The sequence below is a fragment of the Amphibalanus amphitrite genome, unplaced genomic scaffold (genome assembly GCF_019059575.1).
Source record: "Amphibalanus amphitrite isolate SeventyFive unplaced genomic scaffold, NRLGWU_Aamphi_draft 000131F_arrow, whole genome shotgun sequence".
Lineage (NCBI taxonomy): Eukaryota > Metazoa > Arthropoda > Thecostraca > Balanomorpha > Balanidae > Amphibalanus > Amphibalanus amphitrite.
Window position 1 is genome coordinate 466,829 of NW_024881626.1, and position 24,301 is coordinate 491,129.

Genomic DNA, 24,301 nt, shown 5'->3' on the forward strand with positions numbered 1-24,301 from the left:
TTATAAAATACCTTACTTTTTCAAATAAAATGTAATAATCTTATGACCTTGAAGTCTAGTGATGTGTAAACATTGTCGCTAGACATTAACCGATTGATAATTGTATGAAAATCGACAATTTTTTTCGCGATTCACGTGATGATACTTTGTCAGGTGAATTCTAAAATTTTGTTTTGTCCAGGGAATAAATCATAGGCCGATCTGAGAAAACTTTTTGAAGGTGGCAGGAGGGGAATTCAAGCACATTAGGTCACATCACTCCCCGCTCTATTTTCTAGCTATGGACAGCCCGCCACCACAGGTACCTATTAGTAAAAAGGTTACCCCTGAGGACCCAGCAGACAGATAGCATGGCTAGTGACATCCGCTGAATTTTAATACCGCCACTGAAAGTGAGATCAAACACTACTGAAAACGTAATTCTTCTCAATCAGAAAGACTTGGCCATAGCTCATTAACTTAATGGGACCTTCAAAGTGCTCAATGCAACTAGAATAACTGCTCAAGAAAACCGCCTAGCGCTTACATCACTGTAAGAAGCTGTTCAAGACAACCCGCGCACCGACGGGGGTCTGCGCCAACTTAGAACCGACGGGGGGGGCGGATAACCCCCTCCCCCCTAAGATCTCGAGAACGAAGCAAGATAGCGACAAGCGGTAAACGGCATCTGATACGCACGGACAAGGTCTACAATTTTTACTAAGGTCATTTTCAGGTCAGGTCAAAGATGACGTCACAGAGGTCAAAAAAGTCAAAATGGCGGCGCTAGATATGGGAGTTTTTCTCGAATAACTTTCGAACTAGTCAAGATAGGAACAAGCTAAGGGCATCATCGTATCCTCTTGTCAATCCGCATCGAATGATATATATGTTGACCTCGAAAGGTCAAGGTCAAAGATTGACCTAAGGTCACGTGACCTCGTGTCAATCCGCATCGAATGATATATGTTGACCTCGAAAGGTCAAGGTCAAAGATTGACCTAAGGTCACGTGACCTCGAGGTCATCATGCATATCATTCGATGCGCCTTGACGAGCTGAACACAATGAGACCATCCGCGCGGCTGTATCTTGTTCCTGTACGGAGTTATTGGCAAAAAACCTTTGGTGACCTTTGATGACGTCACATGACCTTACAGTTGCCCAACAGCAAAACAGACCTCAAGGTAGTGAAGGTTGATCGTATATGAAGTCATGTATGGTTTATGGGGCCATTCCGACCCGTTTTAGTGGTAAAAACAGGGAGTTGATTTTTCCCCCATTGACTTATGATGGGGAGGTCGAGAAATTGACCTGACCTTAGGTCATCAATATCAAAATTCCAATATATACAAATTGTAGCTACTAATGACCTTATAACATCCTGCGACTTTCAAAGTCCTCCGACAAAGACTGTAGCTCTACTGCAGCTCTGGCACGGCGACAAAGTTGCAAAAAAGTGATTTGAGGTTGGGTCATTCAAAGTGACCTGGTGACCTGACCTTGAAAGTTAGGAGGTTCAAACTTGCACACCATGTGTAAAATTGATGAGAGAATAGTCGTACCGAATTTCGCGGCGCATCTACGAAAAACCTAAGGGGGGCGGATATCTCCCCCCCCCCCCCGTCGGTGCGCGGGTTAACGTAGGTAGCGTACAACACCATCGTTACGGCGGTACACAGCAATGTAGATAAAGTTTCCCTTGCATTACAGTTGTCTCACATCACATAATTCAAGAATCACACCTGACCCCCTCCCCGTGTTCGAATACGGCGATCCACGGCGTATCTTTGAACAGTTTCGGCGCTATGCTAGCCCGAAAAACCTCTCGGGCGTGGTGGCCCGGGGCTTAATCTGCTACGCCATCGGCTCGTGTAGGCGGGCGGCCTGGGTGGCCGACCGGGTTGAGGGGGAGGTACAGACTGCTGAACGGGATGCTTCAGTCAGTGCTGCGGGAGAAAAGGTGCTACATGTCCTCACGCCGGAAGTGATGAAGGGTCAGATTCTTCACGGGCTGAACTAGCGTCGTCTGCAGGCAGGCGAGACTCCACGCGAGTACGTGGAAGCACTGAAGATTCGGATTCAGCAAGCCATGCTATAACTGACGGCTGAGTCTCTGAATCGCATGACAATCGTGCAGGCGATCAAGGGTGCACCAGAGGCGGTGACGGTTTGTTTGTTTGTTTATTGGAGCTTTAGGGCGCGCCGTCTACTGGGGTCATTGGCGCCCATAACGTCACATACTATTAGAGCAAATGTATCAAAAGAGAGAGCCCACTAGATTCAAGGACTAGAACCAAAGACTGGTGACGGTATCGACAGTTCCTGACGGGCACAGGCAAGTTGAGCGGGACATGTCAGAGCGGTGTTGACTGTCACCGGCCGTGGCAGGGTCGCAGGTTGATCAAGGTGGACAGCCCGCGCTTGTTTGTGTCGTTTTTTACGGTGAACCGAGCACGTGCGTGGCGGAGAACCCCTGTGATGTTTCCGGCAATCCAAAGCGGTAAGTGGACTAAGGCGCTTTGGGATAACCTTCCGAAATGGATACCGATGGTTGAACGTTATTTCGCTGCGATGATGTAACGGAACCGGTGAGAAAATGTGCGATTCTCCTCCATGTCGTCAGCGATTATGTTGCGGACACGTATGAAACGCTTTCTGAGCCGGAAGGACGTGTCGAGGGTAATACCTTTGAGAGCTGTAAGTCGAAACTACTCGCGTAAGTACATGACCCCGGTGCATAATGTGATTACGGAGCGGTCAGAGTTTCATGCGATGACCATGTATCCGGACGATGATTTTTAACATTTCCTGAGACGGCATGAAGTCCAGGTTGGGCGCTACGACTACACCCCGGCGGAGGCTGAGAGGGAATTGCGTGATCATTGTGTTATGGGCGCCACACAGGGCCTTGAGGAAAAGAGAGCGACAACAGTGGCAGGATGTATCTCACAGTTGACAGAACCAATGCGTTGACAATAGTGCTGAGATGAGAGTCTCTTTCGGTAGTCTATATCTGGCACGACTAAGACATATAAGAAGACACCAGTGCATCGTGCAACAAGCTGATCAACAAGCTCGTATGATACTCGTAAGACAGCGTGCGGTCCATCACCACGCCCAAGTTTGTGACGTGATCGCTCTCGTGAATGGTACTGCCGCTCACGGTAAGGGTAAAAGGCGGAACACTTCGTAACATTTGGCAACTGGCCCAGTCGCGTGCCTCGCGCCTCGAGGCGCTCCTCACAGACCAGCAACTAGGCGACCGAAAGCCTACGCAGCTGCTGCGCAGCACGCAGCGCATGCTAGGCAGTGCAGGTCGCGACTTGGGACTACTCAGGACGCTGTTCCTCCAGCGCCTGTCGCCGACAGCCCGCGCTACCCTCGCGCTGTTGCCGGGCAGTAACGACGCTCCTCGGCGTGGCCGCTCCCGCTCCCGTCCACGTCGGCCCGCACCTGCATCGTCTGGCAGCGCTCAGCCGGCGGCGACGGACGAGGGGCATTGCTGCTATCACTGGCCGACACTGGCGCCCCTTAACCCGCGCGGGGCTGGGGTCTCCAGCCGAACGCGCGGGGCTGGGGGGGGGGGGGTAAATTTTACCCCCCCCCCCTGTTATCTCCCGAACTAATGGTCCGATTTGGAAAATTCAAACGCCAATCGAAAGCTCTCATCACGAACTACTAAAAACATGTACTTATTTAAAGTTTGAGGTCAAGGTCAAGGTCAGGTCAAGGGTACAAATTGCAAGTTTCTACAGTATCGGCCTTGCACCGTAGTTGCCGAAGAATGGAGTCATGGACTGAGACTGATCGCCCAAAACGTGTTCTTAGGCTACCAAGACAATATTCGTTGCATACAATATCATTCAGAGGTCAAGGTCAAGGTCAGGTCAGGTCACCAAAAAACAAAATATAGAAAAGGGCATGTGCGACACATGTTTTATGGGTCATTTTACTCATAGAATTCAAAAGGCACACTCAATAAGTGATATGGACCACCTCTGGATGAATTTCAGGTGGAGGTCAGGTCAAGGTCAGGTCAAGTGAGGTCAAATTTTGAAGTTGGTTGTTAAGGCCTAAAAAGGTGTCTATCTGATGCAGTTTTTCACGGTGAATCGAATGGTGCTATTTTTGTTTCCGTACGAGTTCTAGAACTTCAAAAAAAGTCATTTTTCAAAAAATGTGTGTGTCGTGACGTCATAAAATTTTGAATAACTCCCACATTTTTTAACCGATTCTTCTAAAATTTGGTATGTAGGTGCACATAGACCACTTCTCTGACATATATTCCGTTTTTTTCGATAGTTTCAAAATTTTGGATTTTAGAATGATTTTCCCAAAAAAGTCAGTTTTTTGAAAAAAATTAGGCCAAAATCCAAAATTTTTAAAAACCGAGATAGCCATTTGATAGACAAAGTAAAATTACGTATAACCTTTTTTGTTACGTCTTGATTCCTTTAAAAATGAAGATGTTAGCGGCGTTTGAACTTTCGCCGTTTTTGAGGCGAAAATGGCGAACATGACGTCACTAAAACGTCAATTTCTCAAAAAATTTCCGACGGATTTCGCTCAAATTTTCAAGGAACGTGTCAAATTGATGTAAGAAAAGGTACTGAAAGTTTGGCGGCGCTGCGCGCCGCCGTTTTTGAGATATCGCAAAAATTCGCGAGGGGGGTAAAATTTACCCCCCCAGCCCCGCGCGGGTTAAGTCACCGACCTCGCCTGGAACTGCCGAATCCTCGTCGAGACCGGCGCACAAGTGAGTGTCATCCCACCACGAGTCCAGGCCGACGTGTAACAAAGTTTAATTAGCCCTTTCCTCTAGCCTCCTTGTCACTCCGCCCGACCTCCTCGCTTCGATGCCTTATACGGTTATCCTCTTCCTATTGGCCCGTGATATGACGTGCATATGTCACGTAATGCATGCTGTGTGTGGTGAGAGCGCCGAACCGGAGCGGGCCGAAGCCCCCGGCAGTCGAGGACAGTCAATTCTTGTCAACGGACTCGGACCGTGCGAGGGCCGCTCCATATCCGGTCACTTTTGATCTTTACTTCTTCTTCTCGGCTCTTCATCTCGGACTCATTATCTCGGCAATATATGTATAGTGGAAAGTGGTGCAACAGTTTATTTGAGGAACGCGACGGACTAGACTATCACCAACTTTACTGCACTGTGCACTTTGCACTTTACTGTGTAATCGTAATTCTCGTGTGGGCGGTCAGTCAATCTACTGGAATGTATCTCTCGCTCTGTTATACGTTTTCTGACTGCTTCGTACTGCTCTTAACTTTGTCAAAACTAACTAGTGTTTCCTCGCTCTGTTCACCATATAGCTTGTTCGTACTGACTCGAATACATCGCTATCCTTGGTCGATCTGAGTGTTTGGGGGAGACGGCTTCACATCAAGGCACTTTCCAGCCTGTCGTGTGGAATCCCAAGTTGCGAATCCTAAACACTGGAATGGCTTAATCTGGCTCAGAGCACGACTCGCCACGGCACCAGCCACAAATGGTGACCCCGACGTGATCGGCTAGCTCGAGAAGTCTTCGCCTCCGCCCCGACAAGAAGAGGTCATCCCTGACCTGACCTCCCCATCGCCTCGGCAAGAATGGGTGACATTCACCCGGCTTCAGCTGCCGCGAACAGTGACTAGTGCGCTGGTGACGTGGCCCAGCCTCGGTGCAACGAGCGCTATCGCGAGGCTGCGCGGTGAGCACTATCGTAGTGCAGCGCCATCAGTGAGCGCAGCGAGCGCCTCACAACTACCAACAGTCTTTCTTTGTACATATAGTGTCATTGTGTGATATAATAGCGACCATGACACCGCCGGCCCAGCCCGAGCGGCCGGAGGCTGCCGCACAGGACGCGCCGACGCTGCCGTTCGCGTCGTTCAGAATCCAGCCCTACGCACCGGAGAAAGGAGAACTTTGGCGAGTTTGGCAGGTTGAATGCGCGTTCGCGGTCGCCGGCATCAGCGACGACGGCGACAAGTTCCGGCTCCTAGTGGCTAACCTGCCGGTGCACGTGGCATCACAGGTCCGAGACGTGGTCACGGCCGAGACCGGCTCTTTCACCGACCTCAAGAGGGCCCTGAGCACGCGCCTGGCCCAGTCGCGCGCCTCACGCCTCGAGTCACTCCTCCGTGACCATCAGCTGGGCGACAGAAAGCCCACGCAGCTGTTGCACAGACAGCATGCAGCACATGCTGGGCAGCGCGGGCCACGATCTCGGCCTTCTCAGGACGCTGTTCTTTCAGCGCCTGCCGCCGACCATCCGCTCCGCCCTCGCGCTGCTGCCGGAAGACACTAGCATTGAAGACCTGGCTAGCGCGGCGGACCGGTTCCAGGAGGTCTCTGGTGGAGCCGCTGTCACCGCCGTCTGCACGCCGACGACCGGCGTCGCTGCCGCCTGTGGCCCGCCGGCCGGCCCTAGGGTCATGCTCGCCCCGCCGGCCAGCGCAGTGGCCGCCGCCGGACCGCCCGTCGCCTGCGGGTGCGGTAATTCCGGCATGGCCGCTGCCGTCACCGCCCTCACCGCTGCGGTAGCACGCATCGAAGCCGTCTTCCAGCGGGGCAGTGCCGGCGCTCCTCCGCGTGGCCGCTCCCGGTCCCGTCCGCGCCGACCCGCACCTGCCTCGTCTGGCGGTTCTCAACCGGCGTCGGTGTCATCGGATGAGGGGTACTGATGAAACCACCAGAAGTACGGCGCGGAGGCCCACCACTGCAGACCGTCGTGCTCCTGGGCGGAAAACTAGTCCGCCTGTCCGCGCTAGCGCCAGCGGAGACGGGCCGGCCAACACTGGCGCCCCTCTTCTACGTTACCGACCTCGACCGGAACTGCCGATTCCTCGTCGACACCGGCGCACAAGTGAGCGTCGTTCCACCACGAGTCGTGGCCGACGGCACCACTGTGCAGCAGCCCGACGCGCCAAGACTTGAAGCCGCCAACGGCACCGAGATAAAACTCCATGGCGCCGTCTCGACTTCGGTAGGCTTCGGCACGATAGACTACCCGTGGACTTTCCTAGTCGCCGACGTATCGATGCCGATCTTGGGAGCGGACTTTCTCGCCCATCATCGCCTGCTGGTGGACATGCGCCGTCAGCTCCTCCAGGCTGAACACGGCACAACGTGCGTCGTGGGCACCCGAGTCGACATCGGCTCTGTCAGAGTGCGCATGTGCGCAGCGCCCACTCTCTCGGACTTGTTCAGAGAGTTTCCTCGTGTGACGGCCACCTCTGCCAAACTCCTGCCGGTGCGTCATAGTGTCACCCACCATATAGTGACACGCGGACCTCCGCGCGTGGGACATCCTCGGCGATTGCCACCGGACAGCCTCCGCATCGCTCAATAAGAGTTTGACAAACTCATCAGCCTCGGGGTTGCCCGCCCAAGAGCAGCCGGGCGGCACCCCTGCACATAGAGCCGAAGAAGGAAACCGGACAATGGCGCCGCTGTGGCGATTACCGCGCCCTGAACGCCGTCACCGTTCTGGACCGGTACCCCATTCCGTTCCTGCAAGACTTCTCCGCGAACCTGCACGGCTACACCACCCTCCCCCTGCAGAACGGTGTGCGCATCTGCGCGGACTACTGACTGACGGTCAACCCCCAGCTGAGCCCGCTCAAGTACTCGATGCGGACAGCAGAGGAGCTGTTCTCCGGCATCAGGAGAAAACGGTTGGCGAAGCTAGACTGCAGAAGCCCATACCTGCAGGTGGAGCTCGACAAGACGAGCAAAAACGAGACTACGGTGACACAACACCGCAGCGACTACCGTATGAACACATTGAACAGGATCCCATACGGGATCTCGGTGTGCGGAGCGCTGTCCCAGTCCGTGATCGACCAGATAACGGCAGGTCTGTCCGGCAAGGTCAGTTATCTGGATGACGTGCTGGCGTGGGCGGACACGGAGGGACGAGTTGCTGCAGCGGCAAGAGGTTGGAAAAGTAAGCATAATGATCCCTCTCGTGTTTCATCTACCTGGAGAAAAATGTACCTATATGATATTGGAAATCGGTATCAAAGCGATGATGAAAAGAAAAGAAAATTGTTTATGTTTTGGAACATGATAGGTGACATCAGTTCTGAATATAAAGTGCTTTATTGCTACTAGTTACGGCCCTCCAGGTATTTAGTGGTTGGTTGCCAACATCACAATAAGCAATCTGCATTGATGAATTCGTCTAATGGCTGTTGAAAACCGTTGCCGAAGTGTGTGCACGAACCCTCTTCTCATTTCTATTGAGTCATTTTACAGGAGTGTCTCTGTCATTCAAAGTTATTACACCAAAAGCACATAGGCTAACCAACCACTCTTTTGCTGGAGGGCCGTACATATTGATTAAATATCACTGAACGCACCAAAACACAACGGTACAAAAACAACTGGTAAAAATGTGGCCGTAAACTGAATTTAGACTTTTCCCACAACGACACAGGGAGGCGCCCCCAAGCCGTTAAAAAGGCGCCCCTCACAGCAGTGCCCCCTCCCCCCCCCAAGAAAAACAAAAGGTTACGCCCCTGAGTCTGCTCCGACCTTTCAACGCGTGTGGCTGTGTGCGTACTGCGCGTGTCGGGGCAGCGCAGGTCCGGTCATAGACTGACCGGAGGTCTGGCCGAGACCGGAACACCCTGAAAACCCGAGCGACAAACACTGGAAGAACTGATGAATGTGCTCCAGAGACACCTCAGCTCAGCCCGCAGGCACTGGTCCATGTGGAACGCTTCCAGTTTCACTTAAGGGCACAGTGGGGGGGGGGATGTCAGCAATCATTTTGGGTCTTAGAAAGCTGTCCGGTGCGTGCAATTTTCAAAACTTTCTTGATCAGGCTCCCAGGAACAGGCTGGTTTGTGGTTGGACCGGCTCCGGACGGCGAGGACCGGCTTTAATTCATAACAAGCTGTTGACTGAGTCTAAGGACCAAGCATTTTCCAGAGCTGAGGAAATAGCTCTGGGCATGGAATCTGCCGCTGAAAAAGCCACGCTGAGCGACATAGACCATCTCACCTCCAATGCGCAAAAGGTTGGCACCGGGCGCCGCCCTCGCCCGGCGTCCGCCCTGTTCCAGCGCTGGAGCCCAGCGTCACTGGGCCGGCTGCACGATGACCTGACCTCGGCATAACCGGGTCATCTGAAGTACGTACATCATCACCTCCAGACTCAACCAGGGCTGTCTGGAGAATACCTTCAGTCAGCTGCGGAGCATGTGCGGCCCCAACACGCATCCGGATGCCGTGGAGGTCCGTCAGCGCCTAGGAAAGGATTCCGCGATGTCTGGCGTATCGTGTCGGGAGCAGGCAGCGGAAGTCGAAGCTGACCCCGATTTCCTGACGACCGGTACTGCAGCGACCAGCTCCGACACCATCCGCGCCAGCGCACTGGACGGCCTCGACGTTCTGGTGGGCATTTAGTCGACGATTTCCCGCTCGGATGGTCGTAACCACCGACCAGTAGGTAGTGGTACCCACGCTACAAGCTCTGCTTAGCCAATTCTACTCAAACCGTTTGGACAAAATAGAAAAGAGAGTGAAATAGATATTGTAGCGCACAGCCGCAGCATATCGCTGATGTAGCGCACCGATGTAACTAGCACTGATGTAGCGCCCGACGCAGCGCGTCGCTACCGTCGTTACCGACGGCTGTGCCCGAAGCGGAGGCTCGCCGCCATCCGCTAGATTGCTCAGGTTGAGTCATTCTTATTGATCGGCTATTTAATGATATAGTGAGTTGCGTACCTTTGTTTATCCCGCGATCATCGTTTCCAATTGGGCATTGACTAAATCTACCTATCGGCATCATTCGCTCCTCTTCACGTTTTTCTATCTTATTCGAACTGCTATTTACCTTGTCGAAACTAACAAGCGAATCGTCACTGTTTATATGGTAAAGCCTATTTGGAGAGTGTCGAATGCATCTTCAATCCTGTCGGACTGACGTTTGGAGGACACGGTCCCGCATCAAGGCTCGCCTCAGCCTGTTGTGTGGTGACGACTGTGGCGAATCCCGAACGCTCAGCGGTGACACTATCCCGCTCTGGCTCGACTCGCCGTGGCACAGGTCACATCGTTCGCTGTGCACAATGGCTCACCGTTTCCAGATATCGCCAAGCTATGAGAACAAAAATACTGAATCAAGAACGTCATGCTTGAATAGAAAAATCGCACCAGGAGGCCAAGAGACAACCAAAAGCAGCAGGACACCAAAGCCGGCCCTAATTCGCAGGGTGTGATGTGACGTCCTCAGGGCTAAAATGGGTATAGAAACGGTGAACAAGTTTCCGCGGTTAAGACGCCTTTATCGCCAACAGTGGGCATATGCGAGCTGCTGGCAATTGGTCCTAGTTCGCAGGAGAATAGCTGCTAGCAAGTTTTAGCAAGTACACTTATTGCTACTATCATTCGAACACATTTTGGAGGAAGACGACGGAGGAAAAAACGCAGGGCGTAATGAAGCCCGATTTCTGAGCCCGTGATATAGCAAGTCGGGCCAATGTCAGCGGTAAGGTTCATCGAGAGAAATGCATCTAGAATGCGCTCTTTCCAGTCACATATGACACATCACTACCCAAACAGATTACGTGTTCTAGCCAGAACGCGCCGTGGCTCACTAGGTAGGTATGAGTAACTCTGTAACTGCTGGGGAGCGCGTACGTGCCGTTTGTCGCCTGCCAAGAGAGCCTTCCAAACGTAGGTACGGTTCTCCAGTAAAAGTCTTGTTGGTTTTGCTTTTTTGGATATATCTGGTCCTATATTATGTTCAAATGCATAAGTATGAACCCGAATTGTGTGTATGCACATTTACCACTAGACTGTAAAATTGCATCCTTGTATGCCAAATACTTTCCGAGATTTTCACCAAAAACCTCATTTTCTGCCGTTTGGGGTATTCTGGCCGCAGTCTGCCTGGGATCGCCTATGACATCAGTAGAGCCATCTAACGAGAGGAACGCGGAAACACAGAATCATGAATGAATCGAGCGCGTAGTAAACGGTGCATGAAAGGGAGACTCGGCAGAGGCTATCCGGGTGGCCGGCGGGCGGCGCGCCCTTAGGCAACGGCTGACCCTTCGGACCGCGTGGGGTCAGAGGTCGCGCTCGAGAGTCAGGAAGTCTCGGCTCTAGGTTTCAGCGCTGTGCAATCAGGAAGGGAGGGGAGGATAGCGCTAGCCCGACTGACTGGTATCTCGGCTGATTCGTGTGGGGTGGAAGGGAGCACAGAACGGGATGGTGGTTAGTGATGGATGGTGAGATGGTGGTTAGGTTAGTGCGTACTGCGTAGAACGTAGCTGAACATGCATTGTTTTTCATGACAAACAACATGCAGCATAATGTGCGGGATTATGCCAGAACTGATACAAAAAGGGAACTATATTTCGGGCGAGGGAGTGGATAGGTGCCGTGACACAGCATGGCGAAGACGATGCTGCCAAAATCGGGATGCTTTTTTGCCCCCATTCTTTTACCCCTAACATGGAGCGCTTGACCCGAACTTAGAGGTCCCCGCCTGACCTTAGACCTTAAAATCGCACCCGTCAAGTGCGCCACCTTTTCTTCAGGGGCGCTCTTCCTGGTTGCCTCTGTTCTTACCAATAACTAAAGCAAATCGAACGTGTAATTAAAAAGGCAGGCACCTCAAATACAATTTTATTCACACCCGCTCGTGTGCATACTTGTTTTGACCTATATCTTCTCATATCATTATATATCACTTCAGTGCTTAACCCTCAACAGACTTTTTGGTTTTCTGCATATACCCAGGCCGAGGGGGGGGGGGCGATTACGACCCCTCTCCGTCTTTTCGCTCCTAATTGAGCTAGCGCCTTCCGGATAAAACTGAGCGCGTGTGTCGTATGAGATGCAGCAGCTGGTGCCCGAGTTGAATGTCTCAGGTCAAACGATAAACTCTGAGGTCAGAATAAGTGCTCCAAGTCGCGGGATCGGTTTTTGGTAAACAACTTCACCATAGTGGATACAGAGCCAAGGTAATGGCACCATCGAGTTTTGCATGCTCAAGCGCGTCGAATAGTATACGCTTTGTTTTTGTTGAGGTCAATTTAAGGTGTTCACCTCAGGTCATGATCAGGGCAGAGCCACTCAGTCCACGAAGCTGGCCCAAGGAGGTCGTATCGCTTATTTGATTCGGTAGGTCCTCACAAGTCATTTGGTGGCTTCCCGACTCGCTAGCTCAATTTGATCGGGACTTTTTTTGGTGAAAACTCCTGTGACCTTAGTGACGTCATACATGAAGTCGCCTAAGATCAAGAATGCAAAAGGAAATGCTGGGGCTCGTAAAGATTGTATAATATCACGAATTAATGCGCTTGAGATAGCTTTAGACGGCTCCCGGCGCCAAAATAACAGTTTTCATATTTCCCCATTGATTAATAATCGTGAAGTTGCGTGACCGACCTGACTTCAGGTGACTCTTAAGAAAAATACGAGATAACTACATTCAAGTTGTGAGGCCTCTAGGAGATAGTATTATGTAGATCATATAAGCTTCATTACCCAGTGAAAGGTCCCCTGGCACGAAGGGTGTTGCGACGTCGCAACATTTTGGGACCTTACAGAGGTTCACTTTTGACGTCATTGGTCAACGGCCTGACCTTAACCTTCGCACTTGTAAGAGGGTGTCGAACAGACGCCCCACTCTCAGTTTTTCGCAAATAACTCGCGCAAAAAGCGGCTGTTCGCGACGAAACTTTCAGTACCCTCAAGTTAATCAATATTACGCCTACCCTTAAAATTCTTATGACCCTGACTCAAAAGACCTTTGACTTGTGGCCTGTTTTCCGAGACCATGCTTGGCCGGAATCGCGATTTAGCGTATTTCGGCTCACATTATGAGCGCGTTTATTGTCTTTTGTGGCTTTAAGCGATCAAACATGTGAAAGGATGTTGATCCCATGGATTCTAGTGGGTATCAAGGTTACCTACGTGAAGGTCAGTCAGGTCACTGGCCTTTGATGACCTTAGTTCACTGCTTCGAGTTCTGCATGTTTCTATGGTAGATTTTGGAGTTGATTTCGCATTTAGAAACCGTTTGAGCATTTACGAAGTAGTTTTGGTTCCCTCGTAACATGTGACCTGACCTGACCTGACCTGACCTGGACTAGATGCACGAAAACATCATCTGTGATAAAAGTTAACTTGAAATTCGTGATCAGCACCCCCGCAAAACCTTATAACAGCCTCACTTTAAGAAGCTCTAACAGGTCCCGATTTTCCCGACTTTTGAGTATATATTGACTTATCAACAAATGACCTAGGACCTTAAAATTGTGTATCAACGGCCTCCTCTCGTCACGGGCAACACGCTCTTTTTCCGCGAAGCTCTAGCTCGATCAGGGTCTGAACTGCAAAGGGGTCCAACGGACCCCCTCGGCCCCTTTATGCTAGACGCTGGCAAAACACCAATATGAGCGAGGGTTAAAATACAGCTGCTGTCATACAAATTCGGCTGGAATAAAAGGTCAGGTTTGCAAAATTTCAGCTCTCGCAGCAAATAGACATGTGGAGGCGGCACCCGTCTCCCCGCCCCCTCTTCTCCTCTCGGCCACTGCCAGCGAGGTTTTAAACGTATCATACACATTACAAAGCATCATATCAGATGACGCACCCGAGCAGCCATATGCACTGAAAAAAGCTTATTACCCACCCTAGTCTATCGGCACTAGAGATGTCAATCGGATACAAACTTTTTGGTATACCGATGCCAAACCGATACCAACTCGGTATTTGGTATTTCAATGCTAATGTGTTTGGTATTTTGTTGGTATCATGAACCCTTGCTAATGTTTAGGAAGCTAAGAAATCGGTAAAAAGTTGGGTATTTTCCTCATGTTCCCAAGTTGCTTTGGTTTCGGTATTTCTCCACGGTTTTGGTTGGTATTTGTAATTTGGTTTGGTATCGGTATTCCGATTTTCCGTAATTGACATCACTAATCGGCACCATAGCACATGGTCGAGACTGTCGTCAGCCACGGACGCGCACTCGACCAACCCTCCGAGCCCGTTGACTGCGGGTGACCTTGACATGTCAAGCCTGATCGGCCGCCGGCCGCTGTCGTGCGGCCGTTACACGCGGAGGGGAGGGAGACACAAAGCTCTACGTTATAGGTGACCTCTGACCTTTCCCTGCGCCCTGGTCACTGACCCCGCTCCATGTCGCTGGGCGGTGGCATGGCGGTGGAAACCGGTTCTAGCCTCTACACATGCCACCATTCTAACGCTCCCCTCCCCACGCTACTACGCGGCGTGGAGTACGCTCGTGCGTAACTGGGCGGAGCAAGGGGGCACGCGATACAGGGGCGGAACTGGTTGCCCTCCCGCTCGCCGAGAGACCAACGACTAATACCCTGGAGAACCGTACATCAACTGCGATTGATCGAGAACTTCTGGGGCCAGGATAAGCAGAATGCATATCAAGGAGGATAACAAGCGAAGAGTGACGTCCATTTAAAGAGCATAATCCACCATGTGTTGCGTCAGATGGACCTGAAGGTGCCGTGCAAACTGCAAGATGATGAGAGGTTGTGTCAGCGCGTGCGGATTGCAATAGTTTACTATGGAGCTCTTTAATAGTGGAGATCGGATTTTCAAATTTCATGTGATCACGTATCGTTTTTTTTTTTTTTTTGTTCACAAATATGACTTCGGAGGAAAATCCCATAAAATCCATAAAATGCAAATCCCAAAAAAATTAACATAATCCCAAATATTTTAGACATCTCAAGTTTGGAAAACGATCCGTCGGGAAAAGCGGCACTCAGGCCCAAGATACACTCGGTCAGACCTCCCGCTTAGGGGGTCTCCGTGTTCGGGCCGTGCTGGAGAGACTAGACTCCAAGAAGCGGCTGCCATCGAGAGAGCGAAAGTGGCCGTGCAGGATACCGTGCTGAGTGGAGATCCGGCGTTTTTGCCGGCAAATCTGACTTTCATTCCTGCAGCTCTAAAGAAGCTGGAAAAGGCTGCGCAGTCGGTTCACGGTGCACTGTCCCTGGTGGACAAATCGAAAAAAAAATATGTAGTCGGATACCAGGTGAGAAAGGGCAGAAAGTAGAAACTATAGGCGACATTCGAAGAGTTCTCCCGAGAAATCCGGATATCGCAGTGCTAAATGTCATCAATAGCACCCTGCGGGAAGAAGATTCCAGTGCGGTGCTACCGCCCACAAGGACGCCGGAACACATGGCCTGCTTCAAATACGCGCCAGTCACTAGCATTGAGGTCGAGTCAAGATTGTTTTCCCTCTACCGCGATGTGCAGACGGACAAAAGACGACGTCTCGCCAAAGAAAATCGGTCGCGGCTTATGGCATCCAGGCTGTTTTACAATCGATCTATCCAGAATGAAGAGTGAACAACTGTCAGTGGAAAAGGTAAGGTCCGTGTCGCATAAAAAAGGCCGAATTATGCAGGAAAAAAATGTGTGCTCCAATTAACACGTTTTCACGACTTCGGCACATGTTTTGTCATAATTTCAGTCGCAAAAATGGCATATTTTGGCGAAGAAAAAAATAATGTAAAGATCATATCTCTAACTACTAGTGCCATTTGTTAAGTGGTGTTCTGTCAGACATCTGTACCAGTGCTCCAATGACCAGTTTAAAATACAAAAAAAAAAATATTGAAGCACAAACCTTGTCCTGGAGGTAAGGGCATCCCCGATGTTTGTCCTCACGTTTTCCATGCCATCAATGCCCAAGTTCTTGGTGACAGTTGGTCCTCGAACAGCGGCATCAGCTCCGCTGAGATGGCGTGCTCGCGAAGAAAGAGCATTCTGTCGAGCAGCAGCAGTCCTTCCAAAACCGGCTGCAGACAGGCCTGCAGAGCGGTCAGGAATTCGACACACCGCAGCTGAGCTCCGTATTGTTTAAAGACATCGTTCGCCGTGCACTGCAGCAGCCGTTGGTCGCAGTCAGCGTTGTCGTCGGCGGCCCCCAACATGGCGGCCGCGTACTCTGCGAAGTTGGCGTACCGGTGCGTGCCGTGGCGGCGCCGATCCGAGACAGTGAGGCCGGTCCGCTGGGCGACCACCTCCAGCAGAGCTCTCCAGCCGACAGCAGTAGCATGCCGCGCGTGATCGGCGGCCGACTGGTGGCACCAGGCAGACACCGACTGCTGGCAGGCCAGGCGGCGTCCGAAGTGGCCCAGCCGCACCGTCGCCAGCCGCCGGCTCAGCAGTCGACCGTCCGCCGCTTTGTGGTAGCAGCACGAGAGCAGCAGCAGTGCGCGTGCCTCGGGCAGCCGCACCAGCAGCCGCAGCAGCTGTGGGGCGAGGTCTCCGCAGCAGTGCAGGCCGGTCAGACACCAGCCGCCAGTCGGCTGCTGAGTGGCGTCCCGGCAGGCGCACCGGTCGGCGGCGAACTCGGCAGCCAGCCGCTGCAGCCGCTGCTGACCCGAGTCCGAGTCGGCAACCTCGCAGCGCACGATCCGCCAGCAGGCGGGACAGCCGGCGGCGCCCGACTCAGTCAGCCTCCGCCGCCGGCGGCCAGCGGCCTCCAACAGCGACGCGTCTCGCTCCACACCAAGGATACGCAGCTGCGTCGACTGCCGCAAACTCTCGGCCAGGTGACCCTGCCGGAACCCCCGCGGCGAGTCATCACCCAGCAGCAGACTATCATCACAGTTCCATGTGGAGTGTGACTGGAGTCCTCTGACCTCGCCATTCAGTACTCACCAACCCTGCGCCGACGTCCATCACCAGATGTAAGCCTGTCCGAGTGCACAGCCCGGTCACGGCTGGCACCATCCGACGCAACTCGTGCCGCTTCTTGGCCGAGACTCCGCGCGTCAGCGCCTCCGGCAGGGGACTCTCGTTGGTCGGCTCATCGCACCGCAGCTGCCATCGCCGCAGACGGCCACAACGGCCGACAAACGAAGCCAATCCCGGTGGCCAGTTGTCCTGCAGGATGAGCAGCGGGCATAGTAAGCTCAAAGTTGTAAGTAGATCATAGCATGCAGAAATTGTGGGGGGGGGGGGGGTGAAATAGGGATTATAATTACCTACCTTAGGAGTTCCCTCCGCTACATCATGTAATACTTCCACAGCTGCATCTTTGCCAAATTCAAACCAGTGTACAGGCATTAAATCAAACACATTTCCAGATAACATCTGGGTCATCTTGAAATCAAAAAGCCATGAATAATGAGAGAGCAAATGCTGAATTTCTTCCACGTATTCCTCAATATTTTCAGGCTCCATTGCACTGAAAAGGTCAGACAACTGTCAAGTTACATTAACTTGGCTGTTGCTGAGGTATTTTTTTTTCACCTGCCATTTGCCAGGAGGGGGGGGGGGGTAAACAGTAAACACCCCAAACCAGTAACTCAAGAACCAAGAGGTGCAGCGAAACAGACCAGGCAGCAAATGAAAGAGTGTGACAAGACAATTCAGATGAGTACTTGAAAGTTGAAATTTGAGTTCACAGGTTGGATCAAGGTTAGGTCAAACAGCTGAAATTGGGCGTTCAGTAGCATGGACCACAACTTTGTACAGTACATCTCTAGTCTTTATCTGTCAAGACTGTGCAAAATCCTTCATGTAAATGCTATGCTAGTGAGTAGTGACAGATTCATGTTGCCTGTTGGGATTCAGTTAAGCAGAGGCCAGGGTCAAGACATGGGCCCTGTTTCACCGGTGCACCGGTGAATAGCAGCACGCTGCTATCACCGCGGTGATAGCAGCACGCTACTATCAAATTGCGCGAGCTGACGTAATGTGATGACATCACACTAATGACGTTTCGTGTAATCCGTGAGCTGCGTTTGGAACAGAGTTGCTGTCTCGTTGAATTGCGTTTGATACATTTGTTTGATCGCACGGCCGCAAAGATGCTAGCAGCAATATCTGATGACATCACACAGATTGACGACGGCATGGTTTGTTGATGTTTCCATGGAAACCCAATTTGACACGTATGATAGCAGCGTGCTGCTATCACCGGTGAAACAGGGCCAAGGTCAGGCCTATTATATCCCTTAAAATCAACTACTGTTTGCAGCATGACACATGTTTTATGGGAAATTTTGGGAGTAAAACACAACAGTGACAGTCATTTTATCATCAGGTAAGTGTTCGGTGGAAAAAGATAATTTAAGGATATGCATGCATCATGGTTGTGCAGTAAGTAGTCACAAGAATTTGCTGACATTCCGATCAAGATTTTTAAAATCGTCAAGCAATAATCCTTACCTTACCTCACCTTACCGATAGCGGGAATTTTGCCCGATCTCACCGAGCTCGCGGGCATGTAAGGACAAGCACGAAGTTAATCAGGGATGGTGTAGAAGATGTCTTTCCAGTGGTTATCGAGGCGGGCCTTGAACTGGTTGGTGGAGGACGAGAGGACCACGTGCGAGGGGAGCGAGTTCCAATCGTTGATTGCTCGGACTGACAGGGTGTTCCTTCAGACTCTGGAGGTGGCCTGCGGCTTCTTGAGCTTCAGTGGGTGTCCTCTGGTAGTGGTGTTGTTCGCCAGCGAGAAGAACTGATCAAGAACGACGTCAAGTCCTCCGTTTATCAGTTGGTAGATGGTTATCATGTCCCCTCGGCGTCTCCGGTAGTAAAGGCTGGGGAGCTTCAGGTGGCAGAGGCGCTGTGGATATGGCAGATCCTTGATGTTTTGGACGAGCTTTGTGGCCCGTCTCTGCACTCTTTCCAGCAGCTTTTGGTCAGCTCTGTTGAAAGGGCCCCAGATGACATTTCCGTACTCCAGATGAGGACGCACGAGGGTCTTGTAGAGGCGCGGGAGAGACTTTGAATCGATGTTTTCGAAGGATCTCCTGATCAGTGCCAGCATTTGGTTGCCCTTCGAAGCGGCCGAGGCAGCTTGCTCACGAAATTTCAGAGCTGAATCAACATGTACGCCCAGGTCCTTTTCCGCCAGGACTGCCATTTAAATTTCCAGCCACATGTCGACCATGTTACAGCAAAGTGTACGGGCATTCTCGTAGGTTTAATGCACGCCAAACACACCATACCAAAAAGTACTCTTGTAACCATCGTGCAAGGCCTTGTCACGTCTGTTGTCAGATATTGCATCTCAGTGTACGGCACGTGTAACGCGACGCAGCTCCATAGAGTGCAAAAGCTGTTGAACTTTGGAGCTCGAGTCGTCAGCGGCAGGCGGAAACATGACCACATATCTGATGTGTTTCGACAACTTAACTGGCTAGACGCGCCAAGCCTTGTCATGTACCACCGGCTGTGCCTGGTTCACACTGCGATAGCCACGGGGAGACCTGAGAGCGTAGCTGGTTGCATCGGTGGAGTCGCTGAGCACCAATACCAGACACGAGGCTCCTCGCAGCGCGCCCTAACGAGAATACGGACGGAGCTAGGTCGCCGCCGTCTGTGCTACAGTGGCGTGCAGGAGTACAACCGGCTGCCATTTGACGTGAACGCTCGGGGCTTCAGGTCCCGGCTGAGACGCCATCTGTTGCGCGTCCAGCACGGCGGTGTTCGAGCGCCGTGATCTGCGCGTTGTGCAATAGTCATTTGGACGTGACGATATGTGATTGTAGATGCATGCACTGTACTGGTACTGTAGCGCCTACCTACCTGTACATACGTTTTTTAATAATATGACGTGTGACGACGAAAAACCATGATTTAATGGATTTGTTACGAAATACATTCTGATTCTGATTCTGATTCCGAGTCGGACTGCTTAAGAGCGGTTCCTCTCATGTTGTACACATGACGGCCATTGCTGGACCCAATATGGAGAGAGCTGCACTTTGCCGCGTTGAATGACATCTGCCAGGTGTCGGACCAAGTGGTGGCTGTGTCAAGGTCCTTCTGGAGCTGGATGGGCCCAGAGATAGATGACACGTTGAGGTAAATCTTCGTATCGTCCGCAAACAGCTTCACAGAACTCTGTACTGCTTCAGGGAGGTCATTGATAAACAGGATGAAGAGTGTAGGACCCAGCACGGAGCCTTGGGGAACTCCACTGGAGACAGGGGCCCATGCAGAAGCCTGTCCACCAACGACAACTTGCTGCTGACGACCAGTCAGGAATGCCCTCACCCAGTTCAGCAGTTTGCCCGTCACACCGTAACTCTGGAGCTTGCTTAGTAGGCGCTCGTGTGGGACGGAATCGAAGGCTTTCTGGAAGTCCATGTACAGAGTGTCAATGGGATCGCCTTGCTCAATGATCAGGCTCCATTCGTTGATGACCTCTAGAAGCTGAGTGTTGCACGATCTTCTGGACCTGAACCCATGCTGCCCTGAAGCCAGCAAGTCACCCGCCGACAGATGTTCCATGAGCTCGTCCTTTATGATTGATTCGAGGATTTTACACGGAATGGCAGTGAGACTGACTGGCCGGTAGTTTCTTGGCAGTTGCCGGTTTCCCTTCTTGAATATGGGCACGATGGTCCCGAGAGTCCAGTCATTTGGCAGGCAGGTGTTGTCCAGGGACTTGGAGAAGATGATGGCCAGCGGTTTGGCCAAAAACTCAGCTCCTTCCTTCAGTACTCTCGGATGGATGTTGTCAGGGCTGGGTGAGCTTGATGTCTTGAGCCCCTTCAGCTTACTTTTCACAATGTCCTCGGTGATACAGACTGACTGTAGGCTGCACCCATTGGCGACAGGGAAGGGCGGAGGAACAGTGGAGAGGTCCTCAGCTGTGAAGACTGATGTGAAGTACAGGGTGTCTCACAAAAAGTGTACATATTTGTTTTGTAAATAGCTCCGTAAGTTAAAAACATACGTAAAAAACACAAATATCGCTGGAAAGCACAAAGCTTGCAAATTTATTCGCATATCATTTGCACGTCTTTATATTCACATACCGAATCAGTTTCCCTGCATACTCTAGCTATGCGCTCATTTTTTAGATGCTCAAAATGACAGCCTTTGCGCTCAGCGCACGTGGTGGCGCGCCTCATGGTCTCCTGAGCTACACGGGCGCATGTCTCCATGGTTATCCCGCGTATGACTCCTCTGATGGCCTTTTTGAGCTCGTCTAGCGTGTGCGGCGCCTTCACGTACACGACATCCTTCAGATACCCCCATAGATAGAAATCCATGGGGGTGAGGTCGGGTGAGTGGGGTGGCCAGCTGTGGGGGGCCCGCCTGGAGATCAGCCGGCTTCCCAGGCGCTCGGTCGGCCAGGCCAGTGGCTCTTGACGTGTGCGCTGGAGCGCCGTCCTGCTGGAACCATTGCAGGCAAATGGTGTCCGCGCACTTGCTGTTGAGAGACCGCCAAAAGCGCTTCAACACTGCTAGATAACGGTCTGAAGTCACCGTCACTGGTTCTCCGTCACCGTCTTCAAAGAAGATCGGTCCGATTATGCCCTGGGCGCTAAGCGCGCACCAGAGGTCACTTTTGGAGAATGTAATGGTAATTCCAAAGTCTTCTCTGGCGGGTGTTTGCCCCAGTGTCTGTGGTTTCGACGATTAGGTAAGCCGTGAAGGTAAAAGTGTGCCTCGTCGGACCACCAAATGTTGCCGATGAAACTGGGGCAAGACGAGCACTTTCCTAAAAACCAACGGCAAAACTCCAACCGTTGTAGGCAAGCAGACTTGGAAAGCTCTTGAGATGTTGATAGCCTGTATGCCTTAAGCTTCAGGTCCTTCCTAAGAATCCGATGCGTGGAACAGCGGCTGAGTCCAACTTGTTGCGCAAGGTGCCGCACGGACACTCCAGGCATTTCCTCAACTCGCCGAATGACTTGTCCGATTTTCAAAGGTGTTCGGGCAGTTATCTTGCGGCCGCTGTTTCCAGTGTTTTGATTTCCGACTGTTCCGTGAGCCAAGAAATGTTCAGTAAGCCGTTTTATTGTGTTTGCCGGCGGTTTCTCTCTTATTGTAGAGAAATGAGCCCTAAATTTCCTCTGAGTCAATACCAGGGAACCGGTTTGAAGGTAAAATTTCACGATTATTTTCCTATCCTCTTTACTAAACTGTCTCATGACTCTCACTAACAAATTGTATGTGAAATAAATTTGCACGAGCTAAGCTTCAATTTAAGCCTGCATTTGACGTGAGCGCGTGCTTATATGCTGAAATATCTTCATTTTAAATCTGTACACTTTTTGTAAGACACCCTGTACTCGTTGAGGAGCTGAGCTTTTCCACGGTCATCGCTGATCAGTGCTCCCTTGTCATCCTGCAGGTCTTCAACCGCTCTCTTAGTCTTGAGCCTCGAGTTAGCATATCTCCAAAAGCACTTTGGGTCAGTTTTTGCCTCAACGATGAGCTTCCTCTCGAACTCCCTCCGCAGGCTCCTAGTAAGGGCCCGCAGTTCGTTCTTGCAGCGGCTGAAGCGAGCAAAGTCGATTGGGGTCTTTAGACTGCTTGTATATCCTCCATAGTTCTTCCTTTTTGTGCCTTAGTTTCAATGCACGTCAGTTCATGTACAAGTTTCTCTTCTTCCCATTCAGTTTAATTTTGGGCACTGTAATGTCCACAACCCTCTGCAGAGTCTCCTTGAAGAAGTCATAGGCACCATGCACGTTCCCATCATGCATGGCAGTCCAATTGACCTCAGAAAGGAGGACTTGCATCTGGTCATAGTTCCCTTTAGCAAAGTTGAGCTTCCCATCCTGAGGTAGCTTGCGAGTAGTGTAGCAGGTCAAAACAAATCTCAAGACCACATGGTCACTGTTGCCAAGGGGACAGGGGTGCTAGGTATCTCGTATCCCTCACCATGCCTTCCTCATTAGCAAGGACTAGGTCAAGCAGGCTGGGGAGCTGACCTTGTCGGTTCCCTGACGTGCTGGGTGAGATAACAGTCGTCCACCATCTCCAGGAATGAGTGAGATACATGTGAAAGCAGTTCCTGAGAGCTCAAAAATTCAAAGATATTAGATAGTAAATTGAATGTTCATGGTATTGGCAGCCTGACTCTGCCAAGGAGGAGCCTAATGACTGCTAAAGACCAAAGGGTATATAACACGGTATATAGAGAACTTACATATATAAAAACACTTCTAGGCCTACACCACGGTATATTGATATAGAGAACTGGTACCAAGAGCGAGCCTTCGTACCCATTCGTACCAGCCAACGCACCAGCTTCGTACACGCGCGCGTATAAGAGCACGTGCGTGCGTACTATATATGGCCATGGATGAGAGAATACTCCTCTATTATTCTCTCCTCCATGATATGGCCTTGCGTGCGTACCAAGGCTATAGAACTCCGTGCGTACACGCGTACACGGCATTCACCGCATTTACGGCCTTGATTTCAATATTTTTGACACGGTATATAGAGAGAACTATATGAGAACTATATGAGTATATGATTTTTGAAAAATCGCTCGATCACGCTCGATCATGCCTGAGCCCTGATCACTGAACTCTATAATGTGGAATGCGCATCGGCCGCCAAATGGTGTCCAACGGTGCCGCCATGTTGCGCAGACCAGAAAGCGGCCGCCGCCTGTGCTGGGGAATAGGGAATTCGGGACCTCGATTTACGTTTGCGGTCGCTGCATCCGTTACGCTCAAGCTATGTGGACACGGAACCCGGCATCTTACGCAGAATTGAGTGGAGAACAAGATGAAATCCTAAAAGCTATAAGGAACTAATACGTTAAACCCTTATAAGTCAATGGGGAAATATGAAAATTGTTATTTTGGCGCCGAGAATGATCTGAAACTATCTCAAGCATATAAAATCATGATTTCATGCACTCCTTGCAAGGTTCTATGCTTCATATTTGCATTGTTGCCCTTGCGTGACGTCATTTGTGACGTCACAAGGGTCACCATTTTTCTTCAATAACTCTCGATCAAATTGAGCTAGCGGGTCGGGAAAGCCACCAATGGACTCAGGAAGACCTGCCGAATCGAATGATATGCGACATGACCTCTTTCGACCAACTTCGTGACCTGGGGGTGCTGACCTGACCTTGACCTGAGGTCAACACCCTAAGTTGACCTGACCCGAACAAAAAGTATATCACTCGATGCACCTGAGCTAGCTGAACACGATGATGCCAAAATCGCGGCTCTACGGCCATTTTTGGCGAAGTTATTTACCAAAAACCGAACCCGTGCCTTAGATCACTTGACCTGACCTCAGAGGTCACCGGTTGACCTGAGACCCTTACAGCGGGTTCCTACCAGTCACTCTGCATTATAATTTGCCGCATACGACCACTTTACCGCTTAATTCTAGTTTAATTAACGGTGCATTAGCGAGGTGGGTTCAATCAACCCCCTCGGCCGGGGCAAATGTAGGTCAGGCGAGTGAATTTGAGGAATTCTGAAGATACGATCGTGTTCCCCACTCAATTCTGCGTAAGATGCCGGGTTCCGTATCTACGTAACTTGAACGTAACGGATACGGCGGCCGCA

The 24,301-nt window shown here is 51.3% G+C and overlaps 1 protein-coding gene across 1 annotated transcript; it reads right to left on the minus strand.

The window, feature by feature from the left end:
• Positions 1-15,599: 15,599 nt before the first annotated feature.
• Positions 15,600-23,267, minus strand: LOC122381981 (protein RRNAD1-like). Its single transcript, XM_043366800.1, has 4 exons — positions 22,998-23,267; positions 16,995-17,193; positions 16,665-16,889; positions 15,600-16,561 (listed from the first exon to the last, which is right to left on the minus strand). Exons 1-4 carry the CDS (start codon positions 23,063-23,065, stop codon positions 15,662-15,664), a joined length of 1,392 nt encoding a protein of 463 aa, XP_043222735.1. The 5' UTR covers positions 23,066-23,267; the 3' UTR covers positions 15,600-15,661.
• Between the last annotated feature and the right edge of the window lie 1,034 nt (positions 23,268-24,301).

Bases quoted from the DNA above. Each gene is read 5' to 3' on its own strand.
- LOC122381981 (XM_043366800.1), bottom strand. From the start codon at position 23,065: ATGGCCATATATAGTACGCACGCACGTGCTCTTATACGCGCGCGTGTA. The intron at 17,194-22,997 runs GTACGAATGGGT...TGACCTTTTCAG, and splicing joins CGAAGCTGGTGCGTTGGCTG to TGCAATGGAGCCTGAAAATA. The intron at 16,890-16,994 runs GTAGGTAATTAT...CTCATCCTGCAG, and splicing joins TAGCGGAGGGAACTCCTAAG to GACAACTGGCCACCGGGATT.